This window comes from Procambarus clarkii, chromosome 7 (assembly GCF_040958095.1).
Source record: "Procambarus clarkii isolate CNS0578487 chromosome 7, FALCON_Pclarkii_2.0, whole genome shotgun sequence".
NCBI classification, from domain to species: Eukaryota; Metazoa; Arthropoda; class Malacostraca; order Decapoda; family Cambaridae; genus Procambarus; species Procambarus clarkii.
In genome coordinates, this window is record NC_091156.1 from 20737493 (window position 1) to 20765345 (window position 27853).

The window sequence follows — 27853 nt, forward strand, 5'->3', positions numbered from 1 at the left end:
ACTCAATTGCTGGACTCTGCCAATTTTTCTGACTCCGAGGGAAAAAAATTTCTATCACCCCAAATATCACAAAACTCCTTTAATTCACAAAAATTTTGGGTTTCTCGTTTCCAGATATAAATACGTTATTATTTACTACTGACGTTGTATGCAGAACAATACTGACACATCGGGCGGTTTCAACACTCAAATTCGAATTTTCGTCAAAATCCGAGATTTTCACCTCAAATGGACTCTGACAAAATTACGACACGATTTTCTCGAAAAATAACTAAATTCGGCAAAAATGTAATTATCACTGTTTAATGCTTTACGAACAGAATTACGTCCCTTGCGCGCACTAGAGAGTAATACTGACCCCAGAATATACACGAAACATGAAAATTAGAATTTCCGCCAAAAAGTCAGATTCTAGCCCAAGCTGGACTTAGAAAATTTTCCACCTACGTTTCTACTGAAAACAGAATTCTAAGTCTACAAACACAATTCTACCGTCTTACTGGTAAAAACTAGAAAATATCACTCGCATCGACTGGGGAATCCTAATGATACCCAGATCATACACGTGACCCACGAATACAAATTAATTACAGTTAACGACTTTCCGACATTGACTTAGCCGAAAACTTATCCCAAAATACTTAGAAATATTCCACGGACAAATAACATTTACACGCAACTTACTATCCCTTAAACTCCTTCACTTACTATAGTGACCGACCAATAGCCCTAAGTCCAGAGGATTAACTACACTAGCAACAACGCCTCTGACTTAGACTAATACAACAGGGAATAACAAACTTAATGTACGCACTTAGCCTAATATGCAAGAAAATGCTAAACACTTGGGAAAAATTTTAACCGGGGATTGAATTTAGGGGAAAAAATTAATCTAGAACAACGCAAATAAACGGAAATTACTTTATAAATTTAAGTATACTTAATTAAAAAAAATGCACTCGACTTAATCTTATAATCGTTCCTACCGGCTCGCCGTACCACACCTAGCCTAGGGGCCACACCCTCTAGGTTCCAACAGAGCGACACGCAGCTTTCAGCAACAATTATGACTAGGGACGACTCAACCTCCACTAAGTGTGCGATCACTTAGTTGTTGAATCGCTGCTAGGTAGGTTACTAGTCCGTCCCTCGGAGGCCGCAACGCCCTTCACGGATTACGTTTTTCCTAGCGTTTTGGGTCGTCTAATAACGCCCTCGGACTATCTACTGGCGTCCCACAGATATATCCGCCCCCGACAGCCCTCAAGGAACTGCTGTTGAGAGTATGGTGGCTCCCAACACCTCTGAATTAATTGCAATGGGTCGAGTATGGTACCCAGTCCAATCAACTCGGAGCGGTCTCCTTTTCAATAAATCTAATTTTAACAGCCTAATCTTACTAACTAAGCCTTAATCATATCAGCCCGCATGACCCAAGATTCGCCAATCCCCACTCAAACGCACTTGTGGGGCGCACTGCTAATCCTGGCCCGCGGCTGTCTCCTTAGCATCCGCGCACGTGTTCGAACGGCTAGACGCGTGAGCCTTTCAACAATTTCAAACAAAATTGTTGAAACCACCGCTGTGCACCATTGTAACACGGGTTTGTGTTCCTCTCACTGTACTTCCTTATCTACCTTCTTTACCCTCTCTCTGTATTCTTACTTTTATTTCTAAACCAAGGGACTCCAAAACTTTTAACAAAGCCAACTCCACGCCACGTGGTCCTAAGACGATTGACCGACTTAGGATTCTACACCCAGTATGACGTGACCTAAGCTCTGAACAAAACCCTAGAGTCACCTCTGCTGCCACCACCAGACCAGTAATACAAGAGCAATGATCGAGGTCTGGATCGATCACGCTAATTAATCAACCTAGGGGCTTGATCCCCCCTATAAACGATGACCTTGAGTGTGGAATTAATTAGATGGGGATGATGAATTCCGATCCGATGTTAGAATCGGCGCCCAATGCAACTCTGCCTCGTGTGGACCACGTGACCAGGACAAGTTTACACATAAAACACATGGAAACAATAAAATGCAAATTAATAACAAATTTAATTTATTAAAAGAAAACTAAAACAAAATCTAAATGTGTTCACTCCCTATCACTTTAACACTCCCTACTTGACCTGAGTGGCAAATGAGAAGACTATTTCTATAATTAACAATAGCAACTATACCTTGGGCGACCAGCTAGATGTTTTGGCTGGTCTTGGGGAGAGGTAAGATGTTTGACCTCTTATCCCAGCTGCTCCCGTTTCCACACTGCTCTGTTCCTTGTCTGGTCTCCCCCAGACAGAACATTGTATCCTTCCGCCTAGTCAAAGTTCTACCAAGTTACTAGCAAGGTTTAAGTTATAACAATTAACCTCTGTTGTACTTAATTGATCCAGACTGGTTGAATTATTTTACTGAATTAAATTACAAACATCTAACGGCAGAGCTGTTCCCGATCCCCAAAATGGTTAATTGAACTTTGAGAAATACTAGACATGTCAACCCCTGATGACCTATGACCGCCGGTCACTCCGCCTTAAAAGTTAGATCTGATTCGTGACGTCACTGATGGTGACTTAAACTCAATAATTAGAATACTCTTGATATTGTATCCAGTACTATTATACAATACAATTTTAATGCAAAATGAATAAAGGCTAATTTTCTCTAAATTACTGAATACTATAGGATGATTCATTTTACGCAGCTATGAACAAAGCGTTGGTTATTTCCACCGCGAATTCCCCTGGGGGTCAGGTCACCATGCGGCTCAGCTTCCCATTCTCTTTTGTCGATAAACCCCTCTGGATAATTCTTACAACAGCCTAGTTTGTTACATATATATATATATATATATATATGTATATATATATATATATATATATATATATATATATATATATATATATATATATATAATATTGAAGTGGGTAGAATATATATACACTTCAAGACTCCGCACCAATATAGAAGCATCAAGAAATATGGGCCAATAGGCCCTCTGGAGTTACTTCCATTCTTCCCTTTAACTTACCCAATATTATACCCATTGTTTCGTGTTCTGTCTTGTGTTGAAAGTTTGTTTTCACCTCATCCAAAACTGTTGTAACATATCACCTCACCCAAATGCAGGTATATAAAATGAAAGCCGTTTAAATTATAGCATAGTAGAACTCTGTTTAGTGTTTAACCTGCAAACACTAAACAGAGTTCTACTATGCTATAATTACTTGATGTTATAATTACATCAATTATAATTATAATTATAATTACTTGATGTTATAGTTATAATTATATAATTACTTGATTACAGGTTACATGATGGGCTCAGGGACTGAACCCACAATTCATTTAGCTAAGCAAGTTACAATCTTGATGTGCTAGTTAGAACATTCAATTCACATCGTCACATCAACAATGGTCTCGAGACCGACCACAAGTACAGTTTCTAATTTAAGCAACTAACATGTATGGAGAGCTAGTGTCACTATTGATATGTTTATCCTGCAGAGAAGTGCTCTGGTGGTGGTGAATATTTTTTATTTTCTGTCCAGGGGGAGAAAGATACAGGCAGCATGGGGCGTTAAAGTTTATTGAAGATTAAATTCTGCAGAACATGTAAATATATAAAGTAAGAATTAACAGTAACAATTCCAAGTCCGAGGACTAGATTTAACTTAAAAGGTACACCCGTAGTAATTATGAGACCTTAGCCTATAGTGACATGGAAACTAATTCTGCAGAAACGTAAAGCTTAACTGGTACTAGAATTAAGGCCGAATGCAAATGTGAGTAATTATATAACACTAGGATATAACAGGCAGGACACAAAGAGTAACTAATAAGTGAGAGACCACATAACACATAATGTACCCGACCAAGAGGCCGGAAAGAGCTAATGAATAAGGAGAAGGGGTTGACTACAAGTAGGGCTTACTAGCACCTAGACTGGGCAAAGTATTAGCTGCGGACAGCGGGACACTTGGGGACCGGCGCTGCACCCCCCTTCCCACATGCAGTGGGGAGACAATCAGGACAACTGTGCAAAGCATGACAAGGGTACAAAAGCGGCCGCTTGCAAAGGGGAGGAGGGTGGGATTTTGCGAGGGCAGCGGCGAGGGCAGGCGGAGTGAGGGCAGAGCCCCATTGTGCGCCCGTATTTATAGGGCCCCAAACTGCCCGCGCAACGCCGCGGGACGCGCTGCGCAATTGTTTCCTTCTCCCCCGCCAGAAACATCCCCGCTTGCATCAAGCAAGCAGTGACCATTTATCAGCAGCTTCCTGATAGGTTGGGGCCCCTGATACTCCAAAGTATAGAAAATTTTTATTATTCCCACTTAAACTTTGCCATAGACAGCTTAGGAGAGACGTCTTGATTGTACCTGAAGGCTGCCGACTTATGAGACTGTGTCACAGCTCTAGATATGGAGTCAGCAGCCTTCACGTACCTTCAAGACAGCGTCCCTAAGCTTTGTGAGGAAAGTAAAATCAAAGTTTGAGGGGAAATAATAGCCATTTTCTATACTTTGGAGGCATAAACATTCGGAAAATATCACTACCCCTTTACAAAAATTTTAATATTGTGTAATAGTAAACAAGGACAGACTGTTGTGTAAAGGGCACACGAGGACGGGGACCCCATCTGAATGAACCACAGCAAAATTGCCCGTGTTTCAGTGTCAGAGTAGCAAATAAATAGAATGAACTAAGAAATGAAGTGGTCAAATGAGTTTACCTACCATGTGTCTACCTTGTGTAGCTTCCGGGATCAGTGGCCCCGCAGCCCGGTCTCCAACCAGGCCTCCCAGTTGGTCGTTTGGTCAACCAGACTGTTGAACGGGGCTGCTCGCAGCCTGACGTATGAATCACAGCCTGGTTGATCAGGTATCCTTTGGAGGTGCTTATCGAGCTCTCTCTTGAACACTGTGAGAGGCCGGCCAGTTATGCTCCTTACGAGTAGCGGGAGTGTGTTGAAAAGTCTTGGGCCCTTGTTGTTGGTAAGAGTTCTCCCTCAGCGTACCTGTTGTACCTCTGCTTTTCAGCGGGGGGTATTCTGCACATCCTGCCATGCCTACTGGTCTCATATGGTGTTATTCCTGTGTTCAGATTTGGTTATACACAATTTCAAATCTAAATGCTAGAGCTCAGAGGGCTCGGGATCCTGCACACCAGTTGATTGAATATTGTAAAGTGGGACCCAAGAGCTGAAGCTAAATTTCCACAAGAACAGCTAGGCAAGTACACAGTCTCCTTCTTAAGAAAAGTAATTCGTATTTCTCATATGAAAACAATATGGGTAACAGAGGACGTGTGGGAGAAATACCAGGATTGATACAAGAGGAGAATTACATAGGACCAAAAATGTGGTCACTAGAACCATAAATATGAAACTGAATAATTACTGTAATTCATAAAATACAGCACAAATAAGCTCTCTCTCTACAACCCGTTCTCGCAAATTCGTAAAGTCAATATTGACTTATTAACTACGTGCATAGGTGATATACTAAACATAATAGATACCCTTAAAAAGATTCATAGAAAACACCAACCTTACCTAACCTTGTAATACCTAATTTACCTAATTTAATAAGTCAATATTGACTTATTAAATATGTGCATAGGTGACATACTTAACATAATAGATACCCTTAAAAAGATTCATAGAAAACACCGACCTTACCTAACCTACTTATTATGTTAAGATAAGCATCTTATTACTTCGTAATTACAATTATTACTTAACCTATACCTATTATAGGTATTACTTAACCTATACCTATTATAGGTATAGCTTAACCTATACCTATTATAGGTTAGGTAATAATTGTAATTACGAAGCAATAAGATGCTTATCTTAACATACTAAGTAGGTTAGGTAAGGTCGGTGTTTTCTATGAATCTTTTTAAGGGTATCTATTATATTAAGTATGTCACCTATGCACATATTTAATAAGTCAATATTGACTTATTAAATTTGCGAGAACGGGTTGACCTCTCTCAGCTGAAGTTAAGGTTCATATGCTGGACCCGGATTCATAAAGCATTTACGCAAGCACTTATGAACCTAAACATACTTTCTCAATCTTTGGCAGCTTTGTTTACAGTCATTTAAGTTAATGAGCTCCGAAGCGCCAGGAGGCTGTTGATATCAATAACAACAGTTGATCGGGAAGTTTTCATGCTTGTAACTGTTTAATAAATGTAACCAAAGTCGTGAAAGATTGAGGAAATATGTACACGTTTGTAAGTACTTGCATCACTGCTTTATGAATCGGGTCCTGGGTTGTAAGGCAAAACTCTTCTATGTGTTTGATATTGGTAATGGGGTGTAGCAGGTAGGGTCCTGTAGGCTGAACTGGCTCATTGATTGCAGAACCACAATATACCTGTGGGTATTCCAACATATTTAGCTTGTATATTTTACAATGATAAATTGATAAAGACGGTTCTATAACTGTAAACACTGGTACGGTTCATGGTCAAAGATCAGAACTAGGTACATAGTTTAACCTAGCTCTAGAAATATTGTAACAGACAATTATCAATTGTTCTGATACTCTCAGCAAAGTAGTTTTATAATAAAAGGATAATGCATAGGCAATATGCAAAGAAAATATTTTATGCAATAAACTAATTTGATAAATTAAGATTAATGGATATGGCAATTAAATGTGAGTTGTATTAAAGAATTATATTCATATGATATAGATATTCAGATTTATATGAATATTCAGTAATAAATGAGATTCATTCACTGAAGAAGGTAAAATCAACTCACTAATTGGTGAGGCGTTGCCTCGCTGCCTAACGACTCGCAATTTATATATGGGTACATATTAATGTCTTAGCGTGCAATTGGCCAATTTATGCTTTAAAACCATTATCTTGAATTGAGAACCGGAGCCTAATCTGGCAAGTTGTCAGGCTGTATGATCTCTCCGGAGATAGGTTCTGTATTTTTGATGCAGATAAGCATCAACAGCTTGATGTTGATTGAGTTCCTAGTAGCGTTTGCTGTAGGATAGATACCTGTAGCAGTGTTAAGGATTAAATGGTGGAAGCGTGGCAAGTCTCTGGGTACACGAGTACGCTACTAGTACTCTGGGCTCCCCGAATATCTAGGTAGTGATTGTTGGTGATTAGCTAAGTAGTTTGTGTGGTAATGACCACTGAAACTCTTCAAAGACTGTACACGTGTGCACCACCTGCATGTCAACAAGGAATGATCCTGTACAGGACGCTGGATGCCCACTGGTGTCGGCCCCCTCCTCTAGTGAAGGTGCCGGAACGATTATAGATTATTTTGATTATTTAGACTGATTACTGTGATAGTTATATCACAAGATAAACACCTAGTGGATTTGAAGAGTATTGACAGTGCTTGATAGTATTATTTGTCCTTCATTGAGGATATTTTAAATACATCACTGGAAGCTATTATTTTGTGCCAACAATATTTTTTGATTATCAGTTCCTCCTGGAAGCTTGTGATCACATGTACAATGTTGTATAGGCATTGAGCCCAATGGTGTACATGACCAAATGGTCATGAAGGCTTTTGATGTAGATACAGATGATACTTAAATCATCAGTAGAGATATGATTCTAATGTAAATATAGTATGGAAATATTTCATTCCTTAGATGTATGGATATGGTGAGTTGAATTTTTTCCACATCACTAATGTATGAAATGTTTGCAGCATACATCATGGCGAGCGCGGCGCTGTGTGTCATCTGCCTGCTGCTGGACGTCTTCGCCACCATCATGACAGGGATGGGCCTCAGCAGTAATGACCCCGGCCTCAAGAGCCGCTACTACCGCATCGCTGTCTGGGTCATGACCCTCGCATGTCAGTACCAACATTTACGACTAGTTTTTGTTTTCCTGTTTCCTCCCCTTTTTTAAAGTTATATATATATATATATTTTTGGTGGGGGGGGGGGGTTGGGGGGGACAATGTCGTAGATCTTTGTGATATGGAACTGTTTTCGATGGTGTCGGTGCATAGATACTATAGATAAGACGAACCAAAACGTCATCAATTCCTTTATTTTCAGATTTGTGGGTTGGGTGTCTAATTTTCAGTCCCATTATTTACCTGAATTTACCCGAGGGCCACTAACACACCAGTAGCCTCGACAAGGACAGGAATACTGCGGGTTGTCAAATGTCCCTCACATTTAACCAGGTGTTTTTTTTCCTAGCTAGGTTTTAAAATTTAGAAGTTTTGACATGTACAGCTTTGGTGGGTATGCAGTTCCATGGGTGACATTATCTGCATAGTTACTATAATTGTGCCAAGATTGTCATCACAAATGTTGGCCAGAGTAGCTAGGTTTATTCCTTGTATTATTTGTTGTTGTTATTATTATTATTATTATTATTATTATTATTATTTATTATTATTTCCCTATTTATTAACAATACATATTTTTTCTGGGGGAAGCCCTTTCGGCTCCCCGGAGCTAACCGGGCTGATATGACCCTTGGTTTTGCCCCTTAGTTTTGGTCACACCCATTTATATCTTGGTGGTCCTCCACTAGGTCACCATGAGTGTATACGTCCCAAGGGTTCAGCTTTAGCAGTTTGGTAACTTTGGGAACCGGTTAGCAGTACCCTGCCTAGGCTTCCCTTAGTAAGATTATGCGATTAAGGGCCATGGGAAACCTTGTGGGGGGCTCTTTGGTCCGGTGGATGCAACCTCTGGGTCCTCCTCTCACTTCGTGTAAGTTTGAAGGTTGCTCTGTGCCCTTGTCTCAGTGTGACACTCACCGTTTGTGCCTCCATCATGCTGCCGTTTGGGTCGGTGACACCTTCAATCCGGAGTCCTGCAAGTTTTGTTCCTTGTTTGTACTCCAGTACACCCAGATCTCTGATCATAGTATTAGGGTGCAGGCAGCTTCAGCATTGCTTGCTTGGTTTAGGTTGCTGCAACGCATTATATTAGTTGCTACCCTGGGTGCCCCGAGTTTGCCCCGTTTTGGTTATAGGGACCCGGACTTTGGGGTGTTAGTCGCTTTGACTTTGGTTCAGCTCACGCCCCCTTGTCCTTTCCCTGCTGTTGTTTGTCCTAGTCCCCCCCCCCCCCTCCCCCGGTTTCTGACCCTGAAGCATCTGAGGGTTTTGGGGTCGGGGCAGGGTTTAGCTGGTGTTGAGAGACTGGCAGTTTCGGGGGATGTCCCTTCTGGTGTGGTGACGGAGGCATTCGAGCCGATTCCTCTAGCTGGAGCTTCTAGGTCTGACTAGTAGGCCCCCCTTCGTTCCTGATTTTTTTCAGTTTCTGCTTTTTCTTTCGAGGCAGGGGATTTGGAGAATGGCTTGGCCTCGGGTGCTTGTGAGGAGGTTCCTTGGGTTGGGGTAGGTGTTGACTTGGGGGCGGGGCCCATTGGATCCCACTTAGGATTTTGTACCCTCTGAGTGGGGCTTGCTATTACAGAGGTGGGGTTTTCTTTTCCTCCCTCCTTGTATGAATTGGATTTGATGTCAATCACTCCCTGAGTTTGGTTCCTTGCTCCCTTTGGTTCTTCGGTCCCATCCTACCGGAGGTTATTGGCCTCCCGCATCCCACCTTGTGGTGCGGGAGGCCATTGCAGCTTACCTCCTGCACGACCCAGATTACACCTTCATAATGGATCCTTCTTCCTTCGTGTTTGGATAATCTTTAACTTACTGAGTTCGTTATGAAATTCCGGAATCGTCCTGGCTTGCGGACTGCCCCTTTTTCTCGTTGGAGATTTGGCATACGTTCTGTCGGTCCCGCATGCTTGAGTGGCGTGAGGCTCATCTGGGGTTCCAGGTTTTCCTGGGGGGCGACTTTGAACACCTCAATGCATGCTTGTTTGCCCCTGCCCTTCCTCGGGATGTTGGCATTGTGCAGCTTCACATGCAGGTTCCCACCCTTTCGGCTGCACTGGTCGCTGAGGACTTGCTCGCCCATGGCCTGTTGGCGTTGGTCTTGTGGTTCCTTTCCTTTCTTGAGCTGTCCTCGGACTGGCTTGGGGAGGATGTGAAGGCACTTGGGGCTGATCCTGGGTCTGGTGCATTGGTCTCGGCGTTGCATGCATTGTCTGCTCTCTTGAACCTGTTCGCGCCGATCCTGCAAGGCATGGTGTCGCTGTTTTTAGCTTCCCATCTCACATGTCAGCAGGTGGTGCTTACTACTTCCCTGGAATTTGCTTGGGCCCTGGCTCTTAGATTTTCTTCATCTTTTTGTTCTTTGCTGTTTGCAGAGTCTGCCGAGGTATAGTATCTGCAGGCAGCAGCTTCCAGTTATCGTCCCATGTCGGACGTGCTGGTTCTCCAGGGGGGCTCTTGAGGAGTCTTCCCAGAAGGGTCATGTCAGAGCTCAGGGTTCCTACCATCGTGGTAGGCCAGTGGTGCTGGTTTTGAAACCAGCACAGCCGGTTTTCCAGCCAGTGCAGCCGGTTTTCCAGCCAGCGCAGCTTTCGGAACTGTCTTCGTCTGGTCGATGTGTTGATCTCCCTGTGCGAAGGTTGGGTTCACGTAAGGGGCATCGGCCCTTTTGCGGTTCGTCCCATTGACAGGGAAATGGGGGGGACTCTCTGATTGCTCACGCCTTGTTCCATGATTTGTAGGCCTTTTGGGTAATTTTGAGTAGCCTATGGAGGCGTTCGGTGGCCCCTCTTCCTTCTGGGAGTTCGGGGTTGGCAGGGCAGACCTCTTCTCCTGTGCTCTGTTGAGTCATCTCGGAGTGGATTCGCTTGTGCGTGGTCGAAATGAACCCTGTCCCTCAGGTGGGTTTCCCGCCTGTTTCCAGTTCCAAAACGGGACTACGCAGACCTCCGGTTCATTCTGGACTTATCTCATCTGAACCCTTGGGTTTATTGCCCCTCATTTTGGATGACTTACTGTCCCAGGTCCGTCTTCTTCTGGAGCCGGGCATTTGTATGGTGTCCCTGGACCTCTGGGATGCCTATTGACATGTTCTGATTCATCTGGGGTTCAGGGACTGGCTCGGTTTTGTTGAGGGGCATCAGGCTTACCGCTTTCATTGCCTTCCATTCGGCTTGAATCTGGCACCTCATGTATTCACACACCTTACCTGGGTCATTGTGGTCTCGTCTGCTTCTATTACGGGTTCGGGTTCTGGCCTACCTCGACAACTGGCTGGTGTCCAGCCAGTCCACTTGTCTGTTCACCAGGGATTTGGTTCTTTTTCAGCTCACTGGGTTCGGGTTCCTCGTGAACTGGAGGAAGTCCCATCTGGTTCTTTCTCAGATTCAGTCTTGGCTGGGTGTTGTGTGGGACTCTCGGACTGCTTCCTTGTCTCTCCCTCTGGAGTCTCTGCTTCGGCTGCAGTCCAGCCTTCACCTGTTTCTAGGGGCTCCTAGGTCAAACGGCAGTTGTTTGAGGGTTTGTGCGGGAGCCCGAACTTTACCATGATGGTCTACCCATCAGGTTGGGTTTAGCTTTGTCGGATGTCTTGGTTCCTTCAGGGACGTCCTTTCCACCTCTCGCAATTGCTGGGTTTGGCCTCCGGGTGACTTGCGTCGGCTGCTGTGTCGCCAGCTTCATCGAGGTTTTCGGGGTTCAATGCCTTGGAGCCTACCCGAGCACTTGCTCGATGTGTTCACGGATGTGTCGTCTCTTGGCTGTGGCTTTGTGACCAGTGCTCACCAGGCTGGCCAGGGGCGGTGAGGTTCGTCCTTCTGTTGGACCCACAGCACGGTGCGGGAGTTTGCGGCAGTGTGGATGTTGCTTCGGAGGGTTCAGGTCACTCGCGGATCAATGATCTGGCACCATTTGGACTACTCCCCGGTGGTTCATTGCCTGAACCGAGGGGTGGTTTGATGCGGTCCTTGGCTCTTTGGGACTGGTCGCCTCGGGTGACTCATCTGCTGAGTTCTCGGGGTTTGGATCTCCTAGCCGTACATGTTCCGGGGGTGTCTAACGTCCTAGCGGATGGCCTGTCTTGGTTCATTTCCCTGTCCACGGAATGGACGGTCAACGCTGACTCATTTAGTTGGCTCTGCCGGACGTACATGCTCCCAGAGGTGGACCTCTTCGCATCAGCATTATCATGGCATCTCTCGTTGTATGTGGTGCCCCTCCCCGACTGCGAGGTCATCAGGGTCGATGCCTTCAGGCATGACTAGTCGAGGTAGGGGTTACCTGTACCTCTTGCCCCGCCCCCCCCCCTCCCCTGGTTCAGCTGTTGCTCAAGGTCCTAGCTTGCTTGGAGACTTGGGAGAGTAGTCCTCTAGGCTCCATGGTGGCCAACCCAGCCTTGGTTTCAGGCACTGCTTGCTCAGTGTCCGAACCTGAGGGCCTTCCTACGGTTCTGCCTCTTTCAGCAGATCAGTCTGGGTCATTACGTGGCTGGTTCGATCTTCTCCTCAAGTCTTCACGTCTGGTCTTTATGACTTGAGTCTATCACCACTTGTACAGTGAGCAGGTGGCTTCGTTGATGGTGTCCCACCTGCGTGCTTCGTCTCGGTGGCAGTATGAAGTTTCCTGGCGGTCCTTTCGTTATTTCTTGTCCCTTCGTAGGTTTACTTCTGTCTTTGTTAAGGTTGTCTTGTCCTTCCTTTTGTAGTTGTTCCAGGACTGTCCTCTTATGCCGAATACTGTCGCCTTGTATCGTGCAGTGCTGGCGGAGCCGCTGCAGCTTGCGTTTGGCATTGATGTCACTGGTTGTTGGGCCTGTGTCGCATTGGGTCGGTGGTTGCAGCCAGTTGTCTCGACTTTGTGTTAATTAGGGAGGGCCTCCCACCTCCGTGGTAAGTCCCTCTTGTTTTGTCTAGGTAAGTAGCTTAGGGGAAGCCAAAGGGGCTTCCCCTAAGCTACTTACCCAGACAAAACAAGAGGGACGTACCATGGAGGCGGGAGGCCGTCAGTAATTTCAAAGCATTATATGACAGAGTGCTGGGGAGATGGGACACCATGAGCGTAGCTCTCATCCTGTAACTACACTTAGGTAATTACACTTAGGTAATTACACTTCTATGCCGTTCCGCTAGCTGTCTCATGCATTGTTTCACCTCCAGCCTGCTCATGCACTGCCCAAGCTGTCCTGGTCATTGGTCCAGATGCTCTCCTTTCTCTCTCTCTTTCTCGGTTTGTGGTGGCCCCTTCGGTTCAGGATTGTTTTTCCAAGGCTCTTTCTGTTAGTATTGGCCTCAGGGGGTTGAGTTGGGGAGCTTCATGCTCTCCTCTGATGCAGGGGCTTCTGCTCTTCTGGTCCTGGTGGTAGGTTTGTTCATTTGCAGTCGTCGTCTTTTTTTCTAGGGAAGAATGAGACCGCTGCTTTCTGGAGGGGTCCCATGGGTTGTTGATGCTTGGTTGATTAGGCCGGGGGTGCATCATGTGTTGTCTGGTTGCGGCTCTCTGCCGTTAGCTGCACGCCACGACCTTGGTGGTTGGGGACATGCTTTTGGTTGTTGACCAGGTTTCCCTTCTTCCCTGTTCCAGGGTTCGGGTTTCACAGATCGTCTGCAGGGTTATTAAGTCCAGCCAACCTGCGGTCTATCCTCACCTCATGCCCATGACATTCCTAAGTGTGCTGTGGTGGCTGCCATCTTTGGTAACATGTCATGTGCTGATATTCGGGCACTTGGTTTTTGGAGGTCGAACAGGGTCCTGGCCGCTTGCTACCTTGTCAATGTTCCTGGGCCTTGTTGGGCCTGTGTCGCATTGGGTCGGTGGTTGCAGCCAGTCGTCTTGACTTTGTGTTAATTAGGGAGGGCCTCCCGCCTCCGTGGTATGTTCCTCTTGTTTTGTCAGGGTAAGTAACTTAGGGGAAGCCAAAGGGGCTTCCCCTAAGCTACTTACCCAGACAAAACAAGAGGGACGTACCATGGAGGCGGGAGGCCCTCCCTAATTAACACAGTCGAGACACCCAGAAAATGATGTTTCATTTTCTGGGTGTGACCTGGAAGACTCACTGGCATCCCTCCCTCACCTCCCACCGGTCGGTGGTTTTTCATGTGTTTTGACATCCAGCCTCAGAATTGGGGTGTGGATAGCCGGGCACAGGAGTCTGGGGCTCCCCCCTTCCACTTCCCAGGGAGGGATGAAAGGGGACGCGGTGATGTCAAGCTCATTTGCTCGTTTTCATTTGGAGAGTTATGTCCACTAGTTTGGCTTTCAGTAGCAATATTTTAACCAGAATAGTTTTTTGGGGGGCACTTACCTTTCTGGGTGCCTGACTCATTCGATAGTAGACATAGAATGCCTCCAACCACATGGGTGTTTCTCTATGCCATTGCTCCTTATGCCTCTCTGAGGGAGCCAGGTTCTGGCTCATGGTCCTCGATAGACCTAGAACTCCATGTGCATTGACTGATACCAGGGTTTAATACATTCATAACAGCTTGGTTAGCTCCTGGGAGCCTCCGGGTCTCGCTCAGAAATTGGCATTTCATTACATTCAACGCTGGTTTTTGACATTACTGTATCTTTGAACTTATTTCAATGTGCAACAGTCTTTTAGAATACTGTATTGTCAGAGGGTCATATATTCTATTTTTTATTTATTCAGTTCCCCTCAAATACCTTAATTATGTTGGAATGCCGTACAATACTTTAATGCAATTATTCTGTAGATAAATGCAATTATTCTGTAGATAAATGCAATTATTCTGTAGATAAACACTCTGAGTAGATCCGATTTAATTTAGAATTTTGCCTGTAATGGCTTTAACAAATCGGATAAACATTTAAAACCATAAAGGCAAAAAGGTCATTGACAAATAAAGTCTGCACTCACTTCAATATCTCTACATTATTAAAATTGCTTGTAACATCCTCAGATATTCAACCCATGGTAATCATACCATTCATGATGTTTTAGGTGCTTTGCAACATTTGAAATGCCATTCCCAATTGATATATAATTCATATAATTAAGGCCAGTAAATATCTGCCATCTTTAAAAAGACATGACTTTTAAAACATTGTTGCTTGCTTAGGACTATTTTTGGAGGTGTCAAACGGTCCCTACCGAGATAACTCCATACCTAAACTCAAATCAGCCCTTACGCGTCTTAATAAAATGTCTGAAACCAGAAGCCAAAATCTGTCTCCCCCCTCAAAAGCACAGGGAGCCAGAGAATTCAAAGCCAAATGAATCGTGTGCAACATACACGATTTTGGGTGACAATATTTAAAGAGTGTATTTTTGTTTATTTAATATAGTTTGGTTACAGCAGTTGGATGTTAGAAATGGTAAGACGGTGTTGTGATAGGTTGAGACAAGGATGCTTGTTATGTGCTTCTTGGAGATTCGGGTTGGTCATGGTACTGAAGGTAACCTAGTTTCCTTCCCTATTTGGCAGGCTGGTCATCCTTTGGCCTGATAGAAAGCTTGCTGGTTACTTTTGCCTGTACTAAATCATGTGTGTGTGAACACCTTGGGGATTTGTTACAGATATCATTAGTGGTTACTGAATGTGATTGCAGATGTCATTGGCAATCATGGGAATTATTGGGAGCTTTTAAATGCTTAGCATAAAATTTATTGGAATGTGGAATAGATTTAGGATAATTTAAGTGGCTTCTGCACATGATTACTCTTACTGAAGAAACAAACTCTCAGACCAAGTTCACCAGGTTCGGGTTACTGGTGAAAGTCCCAGTTAGCTCCTTCCCAGGTTTGGACCAGTCTTGGCCTTGTTTGGGAGTTTTGGTTGACTTTGCTTTCCCTTTCAGCAGCTGTGCTCCATCTGCAGCTCTCCCAGTACTGTATATTATTGTATTGGCCATGGGTGGCTAGGCAGTTGCTTGAGTAGCAGTGGCAGGAGCCTGAACTTTTCCTGTATAGTTTTCCTGTTTAGCAGGGTGAGGCTCCAGGCATTGTATGGGTTTCTCAGGTTCCGCTTCTTTCTTTGCTGTTGCGACCATCGGGCCCCATTCACTCTTTGTCAAACCCGTCCTCAGACTAAGTCCATTCCATCCAGCAGTTGACCCCAAAGATGTATTCATAAATTGTAACATTTGTTCATTCAAAACAGGAATCTTCTCAAATATAAATTAATATTATTATATATTACCATATTGTGCATATTTAGGGATTGGTTAGGTTAGGTGTTTAGGTTCTGTTGACGATTATTTGTATTTGTGGTATGTGAGCAAAGCATTTACAGCATTGTGGTTCGAACAAAATTCATCAGTGAAGCGCTTGTTCCGGAAGTGTTTGAATGTCATCAGTTGAGAGTCACGTGTAAACTGTTTTTCATTCATAAATGGTGTTTGGTGAGTGCATGGAATGGACTTTGGTTCTTTGTTTGGAGGACAGGCTGCTTTGTTGCTGTTGCTTCGTAACCTTCTCTTTAGGAATTTTGGGGTCTCGGGTTCATGGTGCTATCCTCTGCTGCCACTTGATGTTTACAGATATAATGGCTCTGGGCTGTGGCTTCATGACCGCTGCTCACCTGGCTGCCCAACATTGTTGGTAAAGTATATTCCAAGAGGTGCACACGTTTGCAGCCATGTGACATGCCTCAGCTTCATTCGAACCTCTTCCCCAATGGTTCGTTGCCTGGACCGAGGGGAAGGGATTTCTATGGTACATTGCCCTGCGGAGCTGGATGCTGTGTGTAACTCGTGTTCTAGATTCATAGGGTTGATATCTGGGTTGATGCCTGGTTGATGGGGTTCTGGGATTTCTTCTACTCCCCAAACCTGGCCCGAGGCCAGGCTTGACTTGAGAATTTGGTCCATTAGGCTATTGCTTGCAGCAGCCCACAGGCTCACATACCCACCATAGCCCGGTTGGTCCGGCACCCCTTGGAGGAAACAATCTAGTGTTCTCTTGAAGATGTCCACGGTTGTTCCGGCAATATTTCTTATGCTCGCTGAGAGGGTGTTGAACAACTGTGGACCTCTGATGTTTATACAGTGTTCTCTGATTGTGCCTATGGCACCCCTGCTCAGGGTATGGTTCTTCATGCTATTACAGTTTGAGGCCTGTCCAACATTCTTGTGGATTAGCTCTCTCCATTTGTCTGATTTCCCCCCCCCCATCCTTGAATGGACCATCAACAATGTGTCTTTCCGATGACTTGCTAGAAATTTGGGCACCTTGAATTTACCTGAGGGGCACACCTGTATTTACCTGAGGGCCACTAATACTAGGGTGGCCTCAACAAGCACAGGTAGCTGGCAATTTGTCAAAGGCCCTCCTCCCTCATTTGTCCAGGTGTTTTTTTCTAGTTTTATTTTAAAATTCAACAGAGTTTTGGTATTTGCAGCTTCTGCAGGTAGACGGCTCCATGGGCTTGCAACTCTGTAGGTAAAAAAAACATCTCCTGTTTTCAGTCCTACATTGTGGTTTGCTAAGCTTGGTACAGTTGTTTCTTGTTTGTTACTTCTAAACTTTTGAAGAAATTGTTTGGAACAACATCCTCCAATTTGTTCAGTATTTTAAACATTTTGATGAGATCCAACCTGTCAAGCCTGGTTTTTAGTGTTGTTAGCCCTGTGGCCCCCAACCATTTCTGGTATGAAGGCAAGGAGGTAAGAACTATATACTTAGTTCTGGAATGATTTTTGTTGCCTGGTGTTGAACTTTCTCCAATGCAGCTACAGAATGTCTTTCTGAAGATGTGGAACTCTTTACATTGGTGTGGAATCAGCACCTTCCTCCTATGTGGCTTTCTTCCTCGATCACAAGGCTCTCACAGTGGATGCAATTCGGATGGACTGATCAAGGTAGGGGTTTATTTACCTATTTTACCTGGTTCAGCTGTTGCTTGGGTCCTTGCCAGATTGTAGTCTTACGAGGGGAAGGTGGTCCTTCTGGCTCCTTCGTGGTTGGCTGTGGCCTAGTTTCTGACTTTTCTTTCCTGGTATCCAAATCTAGGAATTTTTCCACAGCTCCACCTCTTTCAGGAGATTGGTCCAATGATGTAACTTACTGGTTTGAACCTCTCTCTTTGGCTATTTGCATCTAAATTTTCTGATGCATCTCTTCTGCCATTTCAATGACAAACAGGTGGCTGGGTTAATGGTGCCCCATTTGCATTTGTCCTTAAGATGGCAGCATGAAGTAGCCTGGTGCTCATTTTGCATCTTCCTTGCCCTTCATTGTCTTCTGTCTCTGTTAGGGGTTATGATTTTTTTTTCTTGTTGCTTCTCATACTGAATGCTGTCGCGTCTTATTGCTTGGTGTTGGCGGAGCCACTCTTGCATTTGGCATTCAATCTTCCTCGGTGCTGTTCTGCAAGCTGTCCTGTGCATTGTTTTACCAAATGAACAGGGCATTTGGTAAACTGTCAATTATACCAAATGTCCGCTCATGCTCCGGAGCTATCCTGGTCTCTTGATCATGTTATCTCCCGAGTTGTCCTAGTCTCATGACCATGTCTTCGCTCTTCTCTCGTCCTTTCGGTTCTTGGTCTCTCCTTTGCTACACAATTCCTTCTTCAAAGGTAGATTTCTTGTTGGCTTCATCTCTGGTTGTCAGGTTGAGGAGCTTCTTGCTCTTCTCCAAAGATGGGGATTCGGCTCTTTTGGTTCTGGTGGGCATTTGGTTCATTTGCAGTTGTTTCCTTCTTTTCTGGCAAAGAATGAGTCACAGGCTTCCAGAGGGTTCCTTTGGTTATTGATACTGGGTAGGTTCAGCTGGGGTGCATCATTTGTTGTTTAGTGATGACTGCGCTGCGGCTTCATGCCACCGATTCTGCCTCAGTGGATACTATGTGGATTGATCCTGTCTTCTTCATTCCCTGTACCAAGATGTGCATATCTCAGGTCATCTTCAGTCTTATGAAGTCTTACCTGCCTGTGGTCTACCCTTGTACTCATGATGTTTGGACTCGTGATACGACCAAGGGAGTCGGTCGGCCGAGTGGACAGCACTCTGGACTTGTGGTCCTGGGTTTGATCCCAGGCGCCGGCGAGAAACAATGGGCAGAGTTTCTTTCACCCTATGTCCCTGTTACCTAGCAGGAAAATAGGTACCTGGGTGTTAGTCAGCTGTCACGGGCTGCTTCCTGGGGGTGGAGGCCTGGTCAAGGACCGGGCCGCGAGGACACTGAAAAGCCTCGAAACCATCTCAAGATAACCTCAAGATATTGTAAATATGCCACATTTTCGACTGAATGCTATATATATCCTGGGTTAATATTTTTTTATCTTTATTTATTTATTTATTTATTTTTATTCAAGAAGGTATGATGCTCAAATCACACATCAGGAGATGAGAAAATCAGTGATGTTTCTGTCCTGGACCATTATCGAGCTGTTATCACATACGATTTGATAATGGTCCAGGACAGATCCAAACGTCATCATTTCTCCATCTTCTGAATTATGGTTTACCTTAGGCTGTCGCTGTTGCCTATTGTCTTTTCTTTGTCATCGTATCTGCTGTCTCTCCTCCCTGGTAAGTCCATTCCTTATCTGCTCTGTGGTTAGTTAGCTTCAGGGAGCCACAAGAGGCTCCTCTAGAAACCCAGTGTTGAATGTAATGAAATGCCTTTTTTTTTATGAGCCCCGGTGGCCCATTGACATCCTTCCGCCCTCAACCAAGTTGTCAATTGGTGGTTGTAGCTCTTCTATTTGCTCCAGAATTAGCTTGACAGGGTTGGGGGAGCTCCAGGGCTCCAGGCTTCCCTGTATAATAATGGGTAAAGTGGGGCATTGCATTTTCAACTTTCTGTCAAATAGAATGCAGAGAGTGATGGTCCATCAAATAAGATAAATCCCAATTGCAGTGAAAACCTTTGCACCCCAGGGCACAGTTCTTGCACCACTGCTATTTCTCATTCTTATCTCAGATATAGACAAAAATACTAGTCACAGCTTTGTGTCATCCTTTGCAGATGATACAAAAATCCAGCATGAAAATTTCCTCAGTAGAAGACACTGAAAAACTGCAAGCAGATATTAATAAAGTCTTCAATTGGGCATCTAAAAATATGATGTTTAACGGTGACAAGTTCCAGGTACTGAGGTATGGTGGAAACGAGGAACTTAAACAAAACACAGGGTACAGGACACAATCAGACCTATTCATAGAAGGAAAGCAACATGGAGAAGATCTGGGAATTATAATGTTTGACGACCTGACATTTAATGAACATAACTGAGCAAATATAGTGGCGGCCAGGAAAATGATAAGATAGATTATGAGAACGTTCAATTCCAGAAACTCCACAGCAATGTTAAACTATTTAAATCACTGGTGCAGTCCCATCTTGAGTATTGCTCGGTACTCGCTTTCCCTTTCAGAGTGGGAGAGATCTCTGAATTAAAGGGAATACAAAGAACATATACAGCATGCGTAGAAGCTATAAAACATCTAAATTATTGGGACCATCTCAAAGCTCTCAAAATGTACTCTTTTAAAAAGGAGACAAGAAAGGTATTAAATAATATATACTGTACATGGAAGATACTTGAAGGCCAGGTCCCATATTTGCACAGTACAATAACAACGTACCAGAGCGAAAGATACAGAAGGAAATGCAGAAAAGCAGCAGTGAGGAGTAAGAGGCGCCATAGGCACAATCAGAGAGCACTGTCTGAACATCAGAGGTCCACAGCTGTTCAACACCCTCCCAGCAAGCCTTAGAAATATTGATGGAACAAAAGGTGGAAGTATTTAAGAGGCACTTAAATAAGTTCTTGCAAGAAGTGCCGGACCAACCAAGCTGTAGTGGATATGTGGGCCTGAGGGCTACTCCAAGCAACAGCCTTTTGGACCAAGTTATCACAAGTCGAGCATGGCCTTAGGCCGGGCTCGGGGAGTAGAATAACTCCAGAACCCTTTCCAGTTATGCTCCAGATATGTTCCAGGTAATACTGTACTAACAAGTTTGAGCTAGTATGAAAGAATTGATCCTTTGTTAGTACATAGCTTAGAGAGGTCATAAAATGAGACTTGGAGACAAAGACTAAGAGACTGAGACAAAAACTTAGAGAGAGCACAAAATGAGATCAATGGGAGTAACTGGTAAAGTAGGATGCTGGATACTCGGTTTTCTGTCGAACAGAACACGAGAGAGTAACAGTCAACCATATAAAATCGAGTCCAAGCGCAGTTAAAAGCTTAGTATCTCAAGATAGTCCTTGCACCACTGCTTTTCCTTATTCTCATATCAGATATAGACTCAAATACAAGGCACAGCTTCGTATCATCCTTTGCAGATGATACAAAAATTGGCATGAAAATTACCTCTGCTGAAGATATTGAGAAACTACAAGCAGATATTAATAAAGTTTTTGACTGGGCAGCAGAAAATAACATGTTTAACAGAGATATAAATTCCAGGTACTCAGATACGGTAAAAATGAGAACCTTAAACATAATACAGGGTACAAAACGCAATCAAATTTGCTCATGGTAGGAAAGCAACATGTAAAGGATTTGGGAATAATGGTGCCTGATGACTTAAATTTTAGGGAGCCTAACCAAGCAAATATTGTGGCAGCCAGGAAAATGATAGGATGGATTACAAGAACTTTCAAATCCAGGGATCCCATTACAATGGTTGTACTCTTCAAATCACTTGTGTTGTCCCGTCTTGAGTACTGCTCAGTACTCGCTTCCCCATTCAGAGCAGGAGAGATTGCTGAAATAGAGGGAGTACAGAGAACATATATGGGATACATAAACGAGATAAAGCATCTAAATTATTGGGATCGTCTAAAGCTCTCTGAATGTACTCCCTAGAAAGACGACGGGAGAGATATCAAATAATATACACATGGAAAATATTGGAGGGCCAGGTCCCAAATCTGCACAGTAAAATAATAACATATTGGAGTGAACGGTATGGAAGAAAATGCAGAATAGAACCAGTGAAGAGCAGGGGTGCCATAGGCACAATTAGAGAGAACTGTATAAACGTCAGAGGTCCACAGTTGTTCAACATACTCCCAGCGAGCATAAGAAATATTGCCGGAACAACAGTGGACATCTTCAAGAGGAAACTAGATAATTTCCTCAAAGGAGTGCCAGACCAACCGGGCTGCAATGGGTATGTGGGCCTGCGGGCCACTGCAAGCAACAGCCTAGTAGACCAAACTTTCACAAGTCAACCCTGGCCTCGGGCCAGGCTTGGGGAGTAGAAGAACTTCCAGAACCCCATCAACCAGGTATCAACCAAGAGTGCTGGTAGCTATCAAGACTTCAGTTATTTTGAACCCAGCAGTAGCCTGTAATGGTGCATTGACTTTCTGGATGCTTTCCCAGTTGGGGTGGCAGAGTGTCACCTACCCTATGCACCTCTGTGAGGGGGCCCAGGTTCTGGCTCTGGGCCTCAATAGGTCAAACAGAACTCTGCAACTGATGTGACTTGATAGATGGGAGGGGTCTCAGCATGATAGCTTCAGGGAACCACTGGAGTTAATTAAAAGTGTTTCATTACATTCTACGTTTGGTTTTTGTGCCTTTACAGATAATGCCTCATGTAACCCTTGTATAGTCCAGGAGTTAAAAGTAAATAATATATGTACATGAGCAAATACTTTAAAGCTGCAGTATTATTGTTGTAATTTATTGTTATGCACAAAATATAATGCAAAATAAGGATTATAAATATTGATTTCCAATCTTTCTTTGCAGTGATCGCCATTTTGGTGGCCCTAATTTTGTACCCAGTGTTCTTTGCCCAGGAGCTAGAGCTTGGTGAGTACAACCACCCCCGAATCTTGACCACTTATAATATAATAATAATAATTACAGTATAATATAATAATAAATGAAAATAGTTAAGTGTAAGTACAAAATGAAGATCTGAACAGATAATAATGCAACTGAACTACGTATGCAATATAAACTGGCTAAATTAAAATGGAGTAGACAAAATTAAAATTTTATATTAAAAAGAGTAAGGGTAAATAAAATTAACATTCAAACAATTAACTAGAACCAGAATGCTGTACTAAATATAGGAACAATTACAGTGAAAATTCAAATTATACAAATAGTCACAGTAAGATTAAAAGTGGAATAGATCTGATGTCTTAGAGTATTGAACAAATACTGTATGTAATATGTAATAAGCTCAGGAGGCTTGACTATATACAGTATATATATTGAGCCTCCTGAGCTTAGTATTTATATAAGTGAAAAATAGTTGAGTGTATGTAAGAAATAAAGATCTGAGCAAATGATGACACAGCTGAACAAGAATGTGATAAGCTGACAAAATGAGTATAGAGTTGACAAAATGATTTTTTTTTATTTTTTAAAGAAAGGAATAAGGAATGTTCATAATAACTGACTCTTAAATACTCAACAGAAATATCTGTATGCATATTAATTGTCATTTTCATTCTGGGAGGGGTTACACCTTTGATTTCCCTGAGTTTAAAGATGTTTGACCCTGCTGGTGTATATAAGGTTTCCCCTGGTTCAATTACTGGGCACATTTCTTTACCCCCTTGATGCTTCTGTTCATGTAGCAGTAAATAGGTGCCTGGGAGTTAGTCAAGTGTTATGGGGTTGCATCCTGGGTAAGGTTAGTGCTATAGTTAGCCTCGGGTAACCTGCATAAGCTTAACAGGCTTCCTATCCCCAATGTTTGGACCCAATGCTGGGACCCCAACACTGGGACCCCAACACTGGGACCCCAACACTGGGACCCCAACACTTGGACCCCAACACTGGGACCCCAATACTGGGATGACCCCAAAAATAACTTTAAATGGCATCCTATATCAAATGAGTGTTTTCCATATCATGAGAGCTCTCGTACTTTTACTACTGTATTACTTTACAGGAAATCGCACACTGTGGGAGTTTGGCTGGGCATATGGAGTAGGCTGGGGAGCTGCCATCTTCTTGTTTGGGGCTGTAGTACTGCTATTGTGCGACCAGGAAGAGGAAGAGATCTACTACAAGGAACGTACGATCATCCACGCTGAAAATGACTCTAGGTAAGAGATTTTCTGGTGTTTGTTAAATTGTATTGTAAAAAAAAAATATGTATTGTTCAGTATTGAAACATTCGCTTATTTGATGTATCTTTTAAAACCATTAATTTTGAAACAAACTTTAATTTGAACAGGAAGTCAGTCTGACTTGATACAGCTAATTAATATTTTACTCTGCAACTGCCCTCACATAAATATTCATTAATACTTATGAAGTACTGTATAAGGATAATGCAAGACTTGCCTATACTATATAAAAATATACAGTCAGCACTGATCTTATGGGATATGATAAAAGATAATAAACAACAGTACCTGTTGCCTTTCACACTCACAGCAACAGATTGGGGGATATAGACAATGGTATATTATATACCTAATGTATGGAAATTCCTGCAAGACATGTACACAAGTGTTGCGATGTCATGCTCAAAGAAATTGAATTGTCATGCTCTATATAAAACTGTGACAACAAAATTGAATGGGTTAAGTGGCAAGTGCTGAAAACCAAAACCTTTGATACCATAAATCACAATAACCTACTCCAGCACCAAGTAGCTTAAGGGCTCTGAACTACTGTATATTCAACCATACCTTCCCTTGATATTTTTATCAAGTGCTGATGACACTTCAACTTTCCATAATGACATGGTAAAAAATGAGTTATAATCAAACCCAGTGTTGAATGAAATGAAACGCTTCTTTCTGGGTGGATAGATGCAACCAATTCAATCCAGCCCTTACAAAGCCTACCAAGGACCAGACACCAGAACCTGGCTTCCCTCTATATAGGTACAAGGAGCAGAGAATACAAGATCAGCCTAAACAAGAAAAGGACACCAGAAACATGGATGAACCAAAACAATCTGCATGGTAAACAAATCCAAGAAGCGAGAAAATGATATCCCAAATAGAGTAAAGTGCCTGGTCATGAAGCAGTTCATTTGTTAATGACACTTGTGCACAAAAAGTTGGTCACATGCCTAATTCAGTCATTTTGCAAGAAAGATGAAATCCTTTTCAAGGGCTTTGGTTGAGAGGGTCCAAGGAGCCACCAAGGCTCGACCAGAAAGATTAGTTTCATTAAATTCAATGTTGCTGGATTTCTGGGAGGGCTCCTGTGGTGGCTTCTTGATATGTTGCCATGGAGAACAAAACAAAAGGGAAGGGATACACCAGGGGGTAGAGAAGAGTCACAGTTAGGAACTCCCTATTAATGAGAGAAGTGGCAACAAGATAACCACCCCAAAGTCACAGAAGCCCAGCACAGGCCAAGAACTTTCACATAGGAACAAGCCACCTGAAAACTGTCGGACCACCAAACTCTGAGAGCCTGAAGACATACTTGAAGGTACCACGGATAGAGCTGCAATCTTACAGACATGATAACACTGTGGATGACTCAAGACAAACAGGCTTGATGACCCAAACTAGCCAGCTGTCAAGGCAGGCCAGAATTGGAAGTGCAACACTAAAAAGATGAATCAACACCTCATGTCAAAAGACTGAGGAACCAGAAGAAGCCAAAGTACCCGATCCCAGTCCCCTTGTCAAAACCAGTCTCAGTGGTGTAGTGGTAAGACACTCTCCTGGCATTTAACGAACCATAATTTGGTGGGTCGTAGTCCCGGGGAACTTAGGATTAAGGGCTTTCCCGAAACGCTACGCATGCTAGTGGCTCTAGAAGAATGTAAGAACTCTTTTACAGTATAAATAAATAAAATAAATACAAAATAAGAAAGGAAAAAAATCCCAACTGGCAAGCAAGAATGCCCTGACAAAAATAAGCAAAAACCCAGCCAAAAAAACAGGGATGGCCAAAAGGCAGCTCACAGCTGCCCACAAGGCTGTGAAAAAAGCAGTCAGAGAAAAACAAAAACCTGGCTGCAGGGCTAGAGACCAAAGCAGGATGAAAACAGACTGGGAACCCACTGAGAACAGAAGTAAATCTGAATTGCCAAGCATCTGGCCTACTTACAAAGCCCAAACAGAACTGCTGAGGAAAGGCCAGCCCCAGACCGAAGAAACAAAACCAGAGAAGGGAGGTGGAGAGGAGCGAAGACTCTCGCTTCCCTTTTCCCAAGATGAAAGGATATCAACAAATTTGCCCAAGTGTCACAAAGCCAAAAAAGCTAGACCCAGGCAAGGCTTCCCCCTCCCCCTCCCAACAGAGCATTGTCAAGAGGCAAACCACAAGAAAAAAAAAGAGCACCACTGAAGGTCTACCCCAACAAAAAATGGTGAGGACTGAACCCTGGTAAAACTAACCTCGACAATAAAATGCCTCGCAAAGAGGCCACCAAGACCAAACTGCTGTTGAATAAACAAGAAAAGCCACGACCATCTAAAAAACAAGTGAGGAAAAGAAAAGGGATGCAAATTAAGGTAAGGAACTACACTGAAATTAAACCTGAGAAAATAGAGCACACCAAAAAACCCAGTGGGCCATCAAGAACCAGTACACAACTGCTGGTAGCCAGACCATAGACAGGTAATAAAGGCTCCCACAGAGCCCGGCACCCAAAAAGGAGCAAGATGAAAAGTCAAACAACATAAGGGAACCAAAAGCTGCCACCTCCCACCCAGGGCAGGGCACCCTAAAAATGGCCTGGGAACTGAAGCAGGGTGACAACACCCCTAAAAAAGGGATGTCTGGAAGTCAGGACGAGGAATGGAATCCAAAACTTAACAGGAACCTGAACCCCAGAATGAAAACACCCAGAAAGGGGATGAAACCAGGAAACTTAATGGCACCCAGAAACTTACATATGGAGGAGCACAGAGGAAACAAAGAGCAATGGAGTGATAGCACACAAAATGAAGTCAACGGGAATAACTGGTAAAGTAGGATGGTGGATACTCAATTTCCTGTCAAACAGAGTAACAGTCAAACAAATAAAATCGAGTCCAAGTGCAGTTAAAAGCACTGTACCTCGGAGAACAGTCCTTGCACCACTGCTTTTCCTTATTCTCATATTAGATATAGACAAAAATACAAGTCACAGCTTCATGTTGTCCTTTGCAGATGACACAAAGATCAGCATGAAAATTACCACTGTGGAAGACATAGAAAACTATAAGCAGATAATAATAAAGTTTTAGACTGGGCAGCAGAAAATAACATGTTTAATAGTGATAAATTCCAGGTACTCAGGTGAGGTAAAAATGAGAACCTTAAACCCGATACAGGGTACAAAACACAATCAAATCTACCCATAGTAGGAAAGCAACATGTTAAGGATTTGGGAATAATGATGTCTGACAACCTAACATTTAGGGAGCATAACCAAGCAAATATTGCGTTAGCCAGAAAAATGATAGGATGGATTATGAGAACTTTCAAATCCAGGGATCCCATCACAATGGTTATACTATTCAAATCACTTGTGTTGTCCCGTCTTGAGTACTGCTCAGTACTCACTTCCCCCTTCAGAGCAGGAGAGATTGCAGAAATAGAGGGAATACAGAGAACATATATGGCATGCATAGATGCAATAAAGCACCTAAATTATTGGGATCGTCTCAAAGCTCTCCAAATGTACTCACAAGACGAGAGAGATATCAAATAAAATACACGTGGAAAATACTGGAGGAGCAGGTACCAAATCTACACAGTAAAATAACAACATACTGGAGTGAACGATATAGAAGAAAATGCAGAATAGAACCAGTGAAGAGCAGGGGTACCATAGACACACGCGGAGAACACTATAAACATCAGAGGTCCACGGTTGTTCAACATATTCCCAGCGAGCATAAGAAATATTGTCGGAACAAACGTGGACGTTTTCAAGAGAAAACTGGATAGTTTTCTTCAAGAAGTGCAGGACCAACCGGGCTGTGGTGGGTATGTGGGCTTGCGGGGCCACTCCAAGCAACAGTCTGTTGGACCAAGCTCTCTCGAGTTAAGCCTGGACTCGGGCTGGGCTTGGGGAGTAGAACAACTCCCAGAACTCTTTCCAGGTACATTCCAGAAGGGGGTAGTGCATTCCAGAAC

General features: G+C 43.5%; 1 protein-coding gene across 1 annotated transcript in view; it reads left to right on the plus strand.

Moving 5' to 3' along the window:
• Nucleotides 1–27853, plus strand: part of LOC123761399 (transmembrane protein 47) — a 96303-nt gene that overhangs the window by 56773 nt on the left and 11677 nt on the right. The window contains exons 3-5 of the mRNA XM_045747415.2: nt 7711–7860; nt 22544–22606; nt 23703–23859. Coding sequence (XP_045603371.1) covers nt 7711–7860; nt 22544–22606; nt 23703–23859 — 370 coding nt within the window. The remainder of the gene's footprint in view (nt 1–7710; nt 7861–22543; nt 22607–23702; nt 23860–27853) is intronic.